Source organism: Lissotriton vulgaris, chromosome 12 (genome assembly GCF_964263255.1).
Source record: "Lissotriton vulgaris chromosome 12, aLisVul1.2, whole genome shotgun sequence".
Lineage (NCBI taxonomy): Eukaryota > Metazoa > Chordata > Amphibia > Caudata > Salamandridae > Lissotriton > Lissotriton vulgaris.
Window position 1 is genome coordinate 783,405,109 of NC_141700.1, and position 13,791 is coordinate 783,418,899.

The 13,791-nt window shown below is 46.4% G+C and overlaps 2 protein-coding genes across 4 annotated transcripts in view; both read right to left on the reverse strand.

Moving 5' to 3' along the window:
* LOC147678708 (phospholipid scramblase family member 5-like) overlaps positions 1-13,791 on the reverse strand; it is a 250,081-nt gene that overhangs the window by 162,836 nt on the left and 73,454 nt on the right. The gene's annotated exons all lie outside the window — the stretch shown is intronic.
* Positions 1-13,791, reverse strand: part of LOC147678709 (phospholipid scramblase family member 5-like) — a 106,974-nt gene that overhangs the window by 19,391 nt on the left and 73,792 nt on the right. For all 3 annotated transcript variants that reach the window (XM_086946161.1, XM_086946160.1, XM_086946162.1), the window contains exons 5-6: positions 9,646-9,830; positions 6,440-6,604 (exon numbers count right to left, since the gene is read on the reverse strand). In XM_086946161.1, the coding sequence (XP_086802287.1) occupies positions 6,440-6,604; positions 9,646-9,830 (350 nt within the window). The remainder of the gene's footprint in view (positions 1-6,439; positions 6,605-9,645; positions 9,831-13,791) is intronic.

Here is a 13,791-nt window from a genome sequence, read left to right on the forward strand (position 1 = left end):
CACCAAACTCTCGGCCACCTGCTTCGGCATCATGAAGATGCTTAGGAAAATCTTCCCCCTCCTTCCTATGGAAGCCAAACAAGCTGCGGTACAAGGCCTGATCCAATCCCGTCTCGACTTCAATAACGTCCTCTACCTTGGAGCCCCAGAATCCACCCTGAGGAGGTTGCAGATAGTGCAAAACTGCGCTGCACGTCTGCTACTTGACATCCCTCGTAGACAGTCAGTCAGGTCCGGGCTACTCTCCCTCCACTGGCTACCTGTACGCCTAAGGGTTTTGTTCAAAGCCTTGTGCATAGCCCACCAGTCCTTTTGGAACTCTGGCCCCAGGATTACACAGGACCTAGTCCATCACTACAGGCCCAACAGGAACCTAAGATCAGACCAGTCCTTCCTAGCAGTCACTCCGAGAGTAAGGAGATCCAGATCTGGAGGTAGGTCCTTCTCCTACAATGCGGCGAGGGCTTGGAACGCCCTCCCATTACATTTAAGATCCAACTCCAATCTCACGACCTTCCGCAAACAACTAAAAACTTTCCTATTTCATCCAGTCTAACTCCCCCCCCCTCCCTCTGTGTATTTCTCTCCTCGGGTCGGATCTGGTATTCTCAGCGCTTGGACGCCTCCGGGCAACAATTCGCGCTATACAAATCCACATCCTATCCTATCCTATCCTATCCTCTGGGAAGGTGTGAAACACTAGAGACCCGATGAACGTATCCACATGGGACAAACATGTAATCCAGACGGTACAAAGATTTATGAACAGCGGACATGTATGTGTAGCCTAGCTCGGAGGGGTGATATTCAAGCCAAAAGTCTGACTAGCCCAGTGTAGTTGCTAATGAATTGAGCATGGATCTGTCTACCGGGGCTCCTGCCCTGATGTACGGGCTCTATCCTTTACTGTCAAGGTGTCATTCCAGTCTCCTCCCGGAAGTGTCAAGTCATCAGAGAGATCTCCCCACAAACGGGATAGCTGTTCGACAAAGGTGGCGCCCAAAGGTGGGGGGGCATAGATGCTTCCTAGATTTAGGCATTAGATTTAGGCGTTACCAATAAAGCAAGACATAGCGATCGGTGCGATCCAGCTAGTGTTTGGTGTGTACAAAGGGGATGCGGCAGTGGATAAGAATAGCAGTCCCACAAGATCCCCTGGTGAACCCTGCATGAATACAGTGTAGTATCCAAATCTAGAAAGACAGGGAGCTTTAGTGCCCATCAAATGTGTCTCTTGCAGAAAGAAAATGTCGGCCCCATAGCCTTTGGCTTGGCGATGAATGGCGCCCCTCTTCACTTAATTAAGTAGACCCCTGACATTCCACGAGACAATGGTCAAATCCCTGAGCGAGGGATCATTCCATTTAGTTGTCATCTACCCCCAAAACCTACATGTGCGAGGATTAAAACAGAGGGATCGGGTTGTGAACTCTGTGCGTATGCAAGAACAAAAACAATGCAAACATAATACTGTGAGAAAGTGGCTCTATATATACTGGACCAGAATAAGGTACAGTGTGTACAGAGTCCACAAACCCGAGAGGCATAACAGAGGTTAAAGCCTGGTGTGACCTTACTCTCTAAAGTGGTAGCTTGGTCGAGCAGTACGGCAGTACCAGAGGACAGTGTAAAGCATTTGTTGTACCCACTCAGTCAGCAAACGTTTTCAAACACTCAAGAACTGAACTCTAGGCCAATTGTTTTTATATCCAACGATATAGTGGTTTTATTTTTAGAACCAACAGGTACCAAAATATACTGTTCTCAATATGAGAGGTCTCAGATGAGTACTTTGTAGAAAGGCAATAAACTTTGTAAACACAATAGGTACAGGGGTTGCAGTAGGCAATACAATTCTTAACACACTTTAGCATTGAGTTCAATGGGTTTTCCTCATATAAGTACAGTGGATTACTTGGTAGATTACTTTGGTAGTTCCAGGACTGGATCCTAGATTCAGTCCTGGGGTCTAAGCTGAAACCAGTTTAGTAAAAATGTTTTAGTTATTGCAGTGATTTTTAACACCATCGCTGCGTGCAAGATTCCCCTCCTGTGCTGGGCCCTAATGTAAATGGGTGTGCTCATGACGAGCTCAGCTCGTCATGAGCACACGAGAGGTATACCTCATGACGAGCTGAGCTTGTCATGAGCATCGAAGGGGTTAAGGGATAAAAAGCTGTTTTAAAAGTTCACACTTAAAAACTTTTCAATGAAAATCTGGCAATGTTATCCAATGGGTGAAAATTCAGGTTGCAGGTAAAGTACTATCTCGTTACTTTTGTAATCCAGTACTGGGCTCCTAGGTCCAGCACTGGGGTCTCAACTTAAAACAGGTAAGTAATTATGTTTCAGTATTTCGTATGATTTTTAAAGAATATTTCAAGTTTTCAAAAGTAGACAGAAGAAATTTCATAGAAAAGCAGACAATGGATTCCTATGGAGAAAATACAGGTTACTAGTAACCCCGGTAAGGATTACTTTTGCGGATCAGTACTGGGCTACAAGGTACAGTACTGGCTTCACTCCTGATCACGGGTGAGTGCTTCAGAATCCGGCATTCGGTTGATTTTATATGAATATTTTAAGTTTCCAAAACTTCACACTTAAAAGATTTTTCAAGTCAAACCAGTCAATGTTATGAAATGGCAAGTAAGTGAGTTACTCGTTTCCAGGTGAGTACTTGACTGGTGAAGTTAAGGTTCTGGGCATAGACTCACGGGTCCTCCAGGGTCAGGTAGGTACAGTTGGTTCACCCTCAGTGCCTCAGGGGCGGCCGGGTGCAGAGGTAGTTTGACCCAATGTAATCCAATGGGGGTCAGGGGGCCTCCGGTTGGTGGCTGCTGGCTAGCAGGCCACGGGGCTGTGGGAGCTGGGCTCCTGGTCACTTGATCAGGGCAAATGGGGAAGTAGGATAGGGCAAAGGTTGCACGGCCAGCGGCACTCGGGCGGCTAGGTGCAGGGTGCTTTTGAGCCGTTGGGCGCTCAATGTTATTCAATGGGAAAGGTAAAAAGTGAACAAAGGCTGCAGGCTCGGGGACGGAGACTCTTCAGGGGCGACCAGCACTTCGAGAGGTAAGTTGGGATCTTGGAGCACAGGTAGGTACCCAAAAGGAAGGCACAGGGGGCTGTAGTGCGCCGGGTGCAGGGGTGTCTTTGGGTGTCGGGAAAGCTTACCCTCAGATGGTCGCGGTTGGGGTGACCCCGGGTTGTGAGTCTGCAGGCATCATCTGGTTCATTGAGGAGGGTCTTTGGGCACTGGACTTCGGGTCCCAGTCACCGGGGGGACGTCCTCGTGGTTTTGGATCACTCGGCACGGGCCAGGCTCGGTGGGTGCAGAGTGGGTTGGTCCGGAGCTTCCTGGCTGGCACCAGGGGTGTTGTTGCAGCAGAACCTCTGCTGATGGGAGTCCTAATCTTCAAGAGGGTCAAGGCAGGCAGGTCCTCTGGGTGTCCCAAGGTTGCAGTCCGCAGGAGTCGCCGGGATTAGGCAGGAGCAGGTTCCAGGATCGACAGGCCGGTAGGGCTGGGGCCAAGTCAGTTGTTGTTGTCCTGTTGTTACCAGCTGCACGGCGGGTCTTCTTCTTGATATTCTTTCTTCTTTTCCTATCAGGATCTGAGGAAGGAAGGTTCAGGGTGCCCCTAAATACTAAATGTAGGGGCGTTACAGGTAGGGCAAGGGCAAGGACCAATAGGTCCCTGTCCTGGGGTAGGTACGCCCTCTAGCCTGCTCCTATCCTGTGGGAGGGGGGCAGGAGCCTAGCTGGGATTGGGCTGGGCTCCCCATCTTCAAGATGGCCGGAGCCCGGTGTCATGCTTCACCTCGCCTCCCCCACCAGAGGGGTGGGGTTGGCACAGGCTGGCACACCCCCCTTCCTGACGTAGGTTTTCCCACCCATCTTCCCGCCAGAGTGGGGGTTAGAACTGATGGTGGCCAGTTGCTGAGTCAGGAAATGGTCTGGAGAAGCTCACAGAGGTGGCAGGCCTTTGAAGCTTCCTCCTACCCATCCTGGAGGACGAGACCTAGCACCTCGCCAAGGATGTGCATTGTTGCAGGCCCAGGAGAGCGGGGGCTCTCCACCCAGGGGTCCAGCAACATGTCTCCTTTGTGGCAGCCTCTACAGCCACTCAGCCCAGACGTGGATTGTAGGTTAGGTTTTCAGGGGGCATCTTTAAGATGCCCTCTGGTGCATTTTTCATTAAATCCGGCACTGGCATCAGTGCAGGTTTGATGTCCTGAGAAGTTTGGTACAAAGTCAGTCTTCAGTGTAGCCGTTATGGTGCTGTGGAGTTCGTAATGACCAACTTCCAGCACCATATACTCTTAATGGCATCACTGCACTTACAGTGCCCAGGAATGGCCCTGGGTGCTGTAGGGGCACAGGGTTCCTGCACCTGTGCCCACACCACTGGCATAGGGCACCCAGCTAGAGGGATGACTGAAGTATGCCAGGACAGTGGGTCTTGTGGGCATGGCACCCAGGGATGTGCGCCATGTCGACTCTTTGTTTAGTTCTGCACTCAGACACTCAGCCTGCATAGGCAGTGTGTGGGTGTCATGGAACAGGGCCCTAAGGGTGGCACAGTAAGTGCTACAACCCTTAGGGGTCTTCTCTGGTAACCATGCCCTGGGTACCTAGGGTACCATTTACTAGGGGCTGATAGGTGGCCAGAGATGCCAATTGTGTTTTAGTTTCAACATAGTTTTAGGGAAGAAACACAGGCCCTTTGTACCTGGTTGGCAGGAACCCAGGGCACACTCAGTCAAATCACATCAGCAGTTCAGAAAAAAAGTGGGGGCATACCAATGCAAGAAAGATGGCACTTTCTCCCAAATACCTTAAAAAACCACTCCCCCCACCCACCCGATACTGCCTGCATCTGTCGTGGCGTAGTATACCCTCCGGCCGCTAACAGAGGGACCCAGGGAGCCTCCACCAAAGGTACCCAGAACACCCATATAACTTTTACCAACAATATAAGGTGTCCGGGGCGGGAGGAAGTATGTGGCTGAACTTCCACGCCATCTTGAGGTCAATGCGGAGTAAGCAGGCTGATAAATCACCTGCAAAGGTGACCCTGATTCTTTAGAGCATTAACATGCACGATTAGTGTTGGGATGCTTCTTCTGGATCTGATGAGCACCGGGCAGAACCTGTTCTGTATCGCCGTTTGGATTACGTTAATAGTGCTGTAATGCAGTTAATTTTGTCCTCCATTTTAAATAAATATATAATTAATTTACATGAATGTTTAACATAAAAACATTCTTACTAACTTTTTTCTAGTTAAATAACCTTTTTTGCTTTACTTTTCCCTATGCATTACTATAGTGAGAATCCTCATTGGGGTAGAGACATGTAAGTCTACACTTTTGAGTAACTTTACCCTCTGATTTTCGAATAGCCAAGGAAATACTACCTGATAACACATTGGAATACAGTTCTGTATTCCAATGTGTTATCAGGTAGTATTTCCTTGGCATGTTTCAATACTGATAAAGTGGTGCATTCCAATGTGTTACTATCCAGCCTGCCCTCTTGGCTTGTTCGTAGAGAGATAAAGCGGGACATTCCAACATATTATCAGCCTTTACTTTCTATTCTGCTTCCAAATATAGTGTATGTGGGTTTATTGCACACACCCTTGTTCGTTGATGTCCTGGATATTGCACATAACTTTGTCGGATGACATCACTGCACATATTATTATTATTATTATTATGTTTCTTATATAGCGCCTGAATCGACCCCCGAAGGGGTATCTCCGCGCTTGCCTTGGGAACCCGTCCTGGCTTTTCCCTGTGAGATAGCCCCTACAGGGCATCCCCAAGGTGAAAGCCAGGCATCCCGCCGCGGGGGGGCCCTTGTGGAGATTAAGCAAGCTTAATGCCCAGAGTTGCAGAGTGTGAACCCATGATTAGGTCAGGCACCGAAGCGAGAATTATCGAGTCCGTGGATATTTGAGCTCAAGACCCTGCCGCGTCGGGAATTGAACCCTGGTCCCGGGTCTGACCTCTGCTTCAGGGTCTGCCTGCTCTAACCAGTGAGCCACACTTCTCCACATACATTTGTTTGTTGCCTCAATATTACTCAAACATGTGTATAGTAATGCGAAATCGCACAATATCAGTGCTTTATGACTCTGTGTGTTTACATATGGTTGGAATCAGACTATTTGGAATATATGGACATTGTAGGAGTTGACAAGCCCTTTCTGGAGTACAATAGACTTGGTGTTGGGTTTCTCATCTCATTCTATGGTCAGAACAGAGCTTCAGATTAAACTCTATGGTTATCAGAGTTCTTTAAACTCTATGGTTATTAAACTCTATGGTTAGCACATGACTTTTGATTATAGTGTTTAGACAACAGAAGGCTTCTCTTTGAACTCTATGGTTAGCACAGGAAGTCTCATTGATAGATACCACCCTATAAACATACCTCAAAGTTGATATCTTTGAAAGCAGCCATTCCGAAGCCTGGACCCACGACCCGCAGCACCTCCTCTTTAGCGACGTTCAGGATGGAGAAGCTGATCGAGAAGGCCTCCCAGTTCTTGGCGATGTAACCAATCAGACACCCAGATGTGGGAGAGTAGACTTCCAGCTAGGATTGTAGTTGTAAACACATCAATTACATAGGAGTAGCAACTTTGTTCCCATCGTCAAAAATTTAATTTATACTGAACACTGGAGTAATGAGCAGATATGGAGTAATGTGACCCCCAAAGATTTAGGTTAGCCATCTCGATAGATCATTAGTCTCTGAGTGTTTTGACATTACAGTACACATTTCGTATTTTAAATAGTAACTCAGGATCGGAAAGGTTGATATTAGGGGTGGGCGGAATTTGCAAATCTCCCCGAAACTGTAAAAATTCTCTGCGAACACGCCGAAACTCTGCGAACATGTGGCATTGCTTGTTCGCGACGCTTTTTTACTGTTCGCAGTCGCTGTTTGCGTGCTCGGGTAGAAATATCTTGCGAACATGCATTTGAAAACGCGAACAAGTAAAAAAGTTCACAAAGTCACGGAACGCACAATTTTAGGCAATTTCGTGTTCTCCGCGGAACGCGAAATTACCCAAAATCTGCAAATTCCGCGAACGGAACGGAATTTACTACTCAGGCCTAGTTGATATTTGAGGACAACATTCTGGCAACTGGCATTACGGAGTTCAGCAAAAACAGACAGAACTATTTCATGCAAAGGGAGATAATTTATGAAGGATTTTGACCTCTTCTGCCTTTTCCATCCTTCAAAAGGACCCAGACCTTGTATCCCCTCTATGAACCTCATCAAGGGTAAGGAACCTGGGGATTCCTCACAAATCCCAACTCTTCTCTGTCCTCCATGTCTTCACAGTGACCAGTTGATGGTCTCTCTCAACACTGGATCTTACCAAGGACTGCAAACTGACCAGTGAGTGGAAATGCTAAAGCTGGTGTCATCCAACAGAACAAATGATTTCATGTGGAGTCCAGCCAGAGTTCTACCATGCCTATGTACATTGGCATACTTAATAATAGGAAAAGCTTGAATTGTATCTAATTAACCCAGTGCCATCCAAGATTCTAGCCCCAGTTGTACAAAGTGCTCTTGCAGATGCAAATCCTGTGATCTGCAAAATCAGAGGCTATGCAACTGCAAAAGCACAAGTCCCAATGCGCGAAAGATACTGTGAGTCAGAAAGGTCTTTTCGACAGGGGAAACAACAACCTTGAAATCACTTCCACCAAACTTAGAAAACGCTCCCTCTTTTATTACTCTGAGCCGTCTCCACTCCATTTCCGGTGTTTGTCTTGCATCAGCACTGCTCCCACATCTGTTAAGTATCTATAATACCGCTGGCCTATGCACTCATGCAAACGGGGGTGACAGCATTTATGTACCCCGAAGACACAGAGTTATAATTCAGATTAGACAATGATGGCTGTGCAGGGTCTTCCACTGTATCCTTTATCTGGATTTGGCTGGTGCGCAACAAATTGAAATTCAATGCAAATAAAACAAAGGTCTTCGTTGTGAATGGATGGATTGATATGTGATTCATCTTGGCCGACCAGACTGGGCCCCTACATCCCTTTAATGGGGTGAAATGTTTAATTCAAATGTAATTTGTCATCCCTAATTCAGTGAATTAAATTCTTTGTAGTTAGACCTTTTTATTGGCTCACGTTTAGACTATGCTTAAGCCTAGTGACCATGACAGAGGGAATAAACTACTTAAAAATGTGGCAGCCAAGTTTATGGCTGGACTTTCTAGGTAGACAGAGGCTAAATCAATCTTAAAAAACCTGAATTGTCTTCCTATGAGACAGAGAATTCAGTTCAAGGTACTGTACCTGATGCATAAGGTGCTCTTCGGCAATGGACTTGCGTTCCTAAAAAAACATATTTGAAAAAACTACCAAGTGAAGTTCCTCCACTTGTTTAAGAGGAATTTCCTTGAAGATCCCTAGAGTTTGTTAGAGCAGGTCTGGAGGGTAAAGTGTTTCTATAGGTGTCCCAAAACTCTGGAACTTACTGCCACTGTTCCTTCATTGAGAAAATTATCGGTCTAAGTTTAGAAAGAACTTGAAATTTTGGCTGTTCTCACAAGATATCTCTTTTTCTTAGATACTGCTAGCTTGTTACCTTTAGCATTCCTTGTGCCTAGAGACCGACAATGCGCATTAGAAATGGCAGCTAACATAAAATATGATAAGATAACAAAGAACTTAATAATCCTCCTGTTTCAAAGACACTTTATTTGAGTCAGAGAGATCAATTTTCTGTTCCTTTCTCTAAACCCCACCTAAGTTCAAGGACTATGGCTGGTTTCTACTCTTGATAGTAAAGTTAAAGCATGCTGCATTTCAGCCTGCGTGGAGAACATGCCCAGGCCCCCAGTCCCGGACTGAGTGTCGAACCACAGCACCAATCACAACACTGGCCAGGGGAGCCTGGCTGTGTTTCCTGAGTCCGAGAGGGAGGAGAGCAGCAGCGAAGGTAAGTGTATTTTTTAATTTATTTAACATTGTGCCCCTGGTCCCCCCCAGCCCCATTCACTCATCCACCCCACCACCCGTGAGCCTTGCCAGCCACCACTACTGGACCCCATGGGCGCTCATCACCAGATTCTTCCGTTTTGACAAAACTAGATTTCACTTTTTACCCACAAAGGTATCAATCTTGGCCCATGTATTTTGGGTGATGAGCCTGGAGTTCTGCCTCTACCACAGGAGGCCTCTGGGTTGGTAACTTACCTCTTCAGTCCAGCTGCAGTAATGTGCTGCGAGGAGGAGGTGCAAAAACCACAGTTGATGGACAGAATGCAGAACAATGTCTTACATTCACCCCAGGACAGAGATCTGGGCCTAAATCCATCGTTTTTTGCACTCCACACTACCCTAGTTCAGACATGGCCATATGCAAATCAGTCTGACCCTGTGCCTCATGGGAACAGTCCAGCCCGAACTGCCAAGCCATGCCTTCCCTGGACCGGAAACAAGCTTCCGAGGACCTGCTTATTACCAGAGTCTGCTGTTTTGACAACATTTGATGTCACTGCTTAACACCAAAGGTATAAATCTTGGTACATGTATTTTGGGTTATGAGCATGGAGTTCTGCCTCTACCACAGGAGGCATCTGACAGGTAACTTACCTCCACCGTCCAGTTACAGAAATTCGAGGGGAGGAGGAGGTGCAGCACGTGACTCTGGGAGTTGTCGTACACTCTGACGTCCAGCAGGGGGCCGCAGCACTCCTTCTCCTCTATGGCATGGAAAATTTTCTGGCTGACTGCGTTGAGGATCTCAAATTCACTGCAGGTCTGGAACATGCTGTGCCCTGGGGTGAGACAAGAGTGGACTGTGAGAAGAGAGCACACCTTCTAAGGAGGATAACACCACCCATACCCCCACACACACCAGCCCCCAGCTCCAGTGTTACCCCCACACTCATCATGGATGTATAAACTAGTGATCAAGGGATTGAGCGGAAGCATTCATGCGGGAAGTATCTCTTCAGCCATTGGCCACCATGGAATATGTCAGGGGATGTCACCTTCCTGCCCTTTAGCTTCATCTGTGATAGATACAGGTGCAGTTGTATTACCTGATGTTTGGTGCAAGTGTGACATAAACAGATTTAAAGAGCACAATGGATTGTTCACTATAGCGTTTGCTCAGAAGTGGATGTCTGTTCTTTTGTGTGCTGTCAGTGCAATGAAAATCTATACTATACTCCAAGTACACAGTCACATTTGGGATACATCAAGCTAACAGATCTCAAATCCATAACAAACCTTTTCTTTATCAGTAAAGATAATAATTCCATACACAGTTAGGCGCTCATTTTGAGTCAGCCAGAACAGTGTCCTTGGGGAAACTCTGCTGTGGATGAGACTGAGGTGCAGGTGTTCCCACAATCACAGTTACCGTATGCAGGTACACTAGACTTAGTTTTACCAGGTGGGCATCTGGACCAGGTAACACCAGCCTTGGATGTGAGACAGGCAGCTGGCACAGGTGTACCACACCTGACCACATCCTACAACATGCCACGTCGTCTGTATTTATACAGGAACTTGAAATATGAACGTTATGATTTGCGGACTTTTTGTATTGGATACAAAGAATTGCAATTGACTGTTATCATGTAGCCCATAATGAAGAGACAGCAGGCATTGTTGGTTCTATACTCTTGAGAGTGAACAGTAACTGGAGACTATTGAGCTTTCATAAAAACATTGTGTTGTGTATTGTGTTTTCAAACCCAGTAGACACTGCTCCCTTTAAAACTCTGTTTATACATTAGTGTCTGTTTGGCCTACCAAGTGCTCCGTTACAGCATATGTTCTCCCCGGAATGTGGATAACCAGATCAAGTCCTTTTTTCACAAATTGTATATATTTAATCAGTCTGGTGCACCGTAAATGATCCCTTGAATTTAACAGTAGTATGTTTTGATAAAAAAACTTTTTATGAATCATTGTATGTATTGACACATTGTAATATATATTTTTGTATCTTTTAAATATAGCCCTGAAGAAGTCCGGTTTCGGACGAAACGCGTTGGCTATTTTTTATCTGCGAGTGTTTCAACTAATAAAGAGAACAAAACGAAGAAAAATTGACTTGTACCAATTCTTTGGGAGAACAGTTTGACTTTACCTTATGCATAAAATGAATGTCGATTGAATACTAACATTGTGTTTGCTATACAGCCTTTTGGTGTGCGAGGTCAACTTGTGTAAAAAGATATATAGAACAAATTCATTTGTTCTAAATTGGGTTCTAAGGGGTTGTAGCCCAGACCATTCGCACCCTTGCTTTGAGTAACTGTTGGGAACCTGACTTGTGGTGCGGCATTTAAAGCCTCAATCCCCTTTCTTGTTGTGATACATCCTACAACATGGTAGGAACAAGCAACGCTTCGCTCCAGCAGCCATGAATCTGCCCTGCTCCTGGTACCTTCCTGTCCCCCTGAACCTCAGCCTGTGATACGCATTGGCCCTGCACCTACGTATCACCACCTTAGAGAAGATGGAAAATGGAGAAGAAAAGTCTTTGGATCCATGCAGAAAAGCAGTGGCAGCTCCTCTTCCAGGACAGAAGAGCGTTGCCCCAATGCTTTTAAGCAGTGTGTAGTAGAAACATAAAATGCGGCCCAAACCAGTCATATGCACTTTCCACGTCCTCCGTGCAGGCTGCATTACCGCCTGCGTGGAGAACATGCCCATTCCCTGGTTGAGCTTTGAACCAGGATACTCAAAACCAATCACAACGCTGCAATGCAGCGTTGTGATTGGTCAGGTAAGCCTGGGTGTTTCGTTTTTTAAATGTTTTTTTCATATACCCCACCCCGTTCAACCCTCCCCCACCCCCGGACCTCCAGCACCCACCCTGCCACCCACGAGCCATGACGGCCACCACTGCAGAAAAGGAAAAGGATAATTAATCCTGGATCTGCATAGCTATCACCAATTCCAGGGCTTTATGCTTGTTATACCTGGAGTTTGGGGGAGGGATTTTGTATTTCTGGGTCAGTTATTCCCCCTTTTAAGCCACAGGCAACTCGTAATTAGGCCCTTAGCCAGTAAGTAAATCATTTAGAAAAGTTTAAGATAGACTTCGCAACTGAGTTATGTTTGTCCTGATGAAGGCCCATTAATTGATTATAAAGGGTTGCAACGTATGTTGACGTGACTCCACCACTGTAACAATGATAACTGATTGAATGTTTCCAGTATTACACTTTTACCTTTAACATATTCATATCCCCAGGTTCCAAGTAAAATTCAGGGATACCCTATATTTATACTCAAAAGTGAATCAGGTGGTGCCCATAAGGAGAGTGTCTGAGTGAACTGTAAGATAGAAAGAGCACACCTGCTTCAGTCCAGCCCAAAAGAGGAGAGCCAAACTCAAGAACTCAATGCAACTGGTAACTCTCCGCAAGTACTAAATTGAAAGCTTTTTCCCTGTATTTTAATCCTTTTAACCAGCATTTTAAAATTTTAAATACAGAACTCAGCAGCTTTGCACTTTCAGCTTTTAGCTTTCTCAGTTTGCCTCCTACCTTTACTTCCTCCTCCAGGGCTGCTCTCTGGTCCGCCGCGCTGTTTGGGTGCCGTTTGAGCTGAGGGAGCAAACTCTTGAAAGGTAACCTCCGGGACATCAGCTGCTGCCATTTTGGGCAACTGACGTTCTAGTCTGTTTACTAAGATCTTCCTGGGCTCCACTATGCGCCTTCGTGTGCAGCGGTCGCATCAAAGGTACGCCAAAGGCAAGCTTGTCTGCACCAGTCTGCGCCTGGACTCCGCCAGTCACCAGGAAGTCTGCATCTTTTTGGGTAAATCATGTCTCATAAACCATACTCAAGTTTGGAACTGACAGAGATAGGAAGGCACGCTCTCGGCATCTCTTGTGGAGAGAAACTTCACCTATCAGATAAAATAGACCATTGGCAATGCAACACCTGCAAGTTCTCCTGGGCCTGTAACATCCCTTTAGCCAGGTATAGGGCCCTGGGCCCTCAGTATATGACCCCTTAACTAGCAAATCCCCAGTTAGTAGCAATAGCATTAATCTGGAGAAGGACAGTCACATCCCCCCTCAGCTGCATTGCACGTTCCATCCCTAAGCATCTCTCAGAACTTTGGGATCTCTTAGACTCAACAAAGCCAGGCATATGTTTCATTACTGAAACCTGGCTAACTTTGTCTTCCCCCCCTTCTATCGCTATAGCGTTTCCTGAAGGCTATATTGTAACCAGGTGCGACAGACAGCTCAAAAAGGGAGGGACAGTAGCTTTTGCGACACAAAATCCTTTAAGAGTGGACACTCTGGACTCCTGTTCTACCCCTGAGTTGGAAATGATAATATTCCAATTAAAAGCCTCAATTAACCTAATTTGGACGGGGGTACTGGTCTATCGCCCACCCAGTGAAAAAGTGATTTCAGTACGAAGCTCATTGAACGGCTAGCACCACAGATCTTAGCAGCAGAAAATGTTCTGCTCTTGGGGGATTTCAATTATCATATTGATACTCAAGCTGATCCGGATACCATCCGCCTCTTGGCAGACACATGTAGCCGGGCACACTCTCTATTTATTATTCACAGGAGACACCAACTTAGAATTGAACTCTCCAGTTGCCCAGGAGTGAACCGACCACTTCTTTGTAGATTTCCTCCTGGATGTTTGGAAACCTGAGGGTGCCACCCGTGATACATTGAAACTTACGAGACCCTGGAGAAGGGTGGTTCCCTCCACCATTCTCCCTGCCTTTACTCCTCGTATTGTA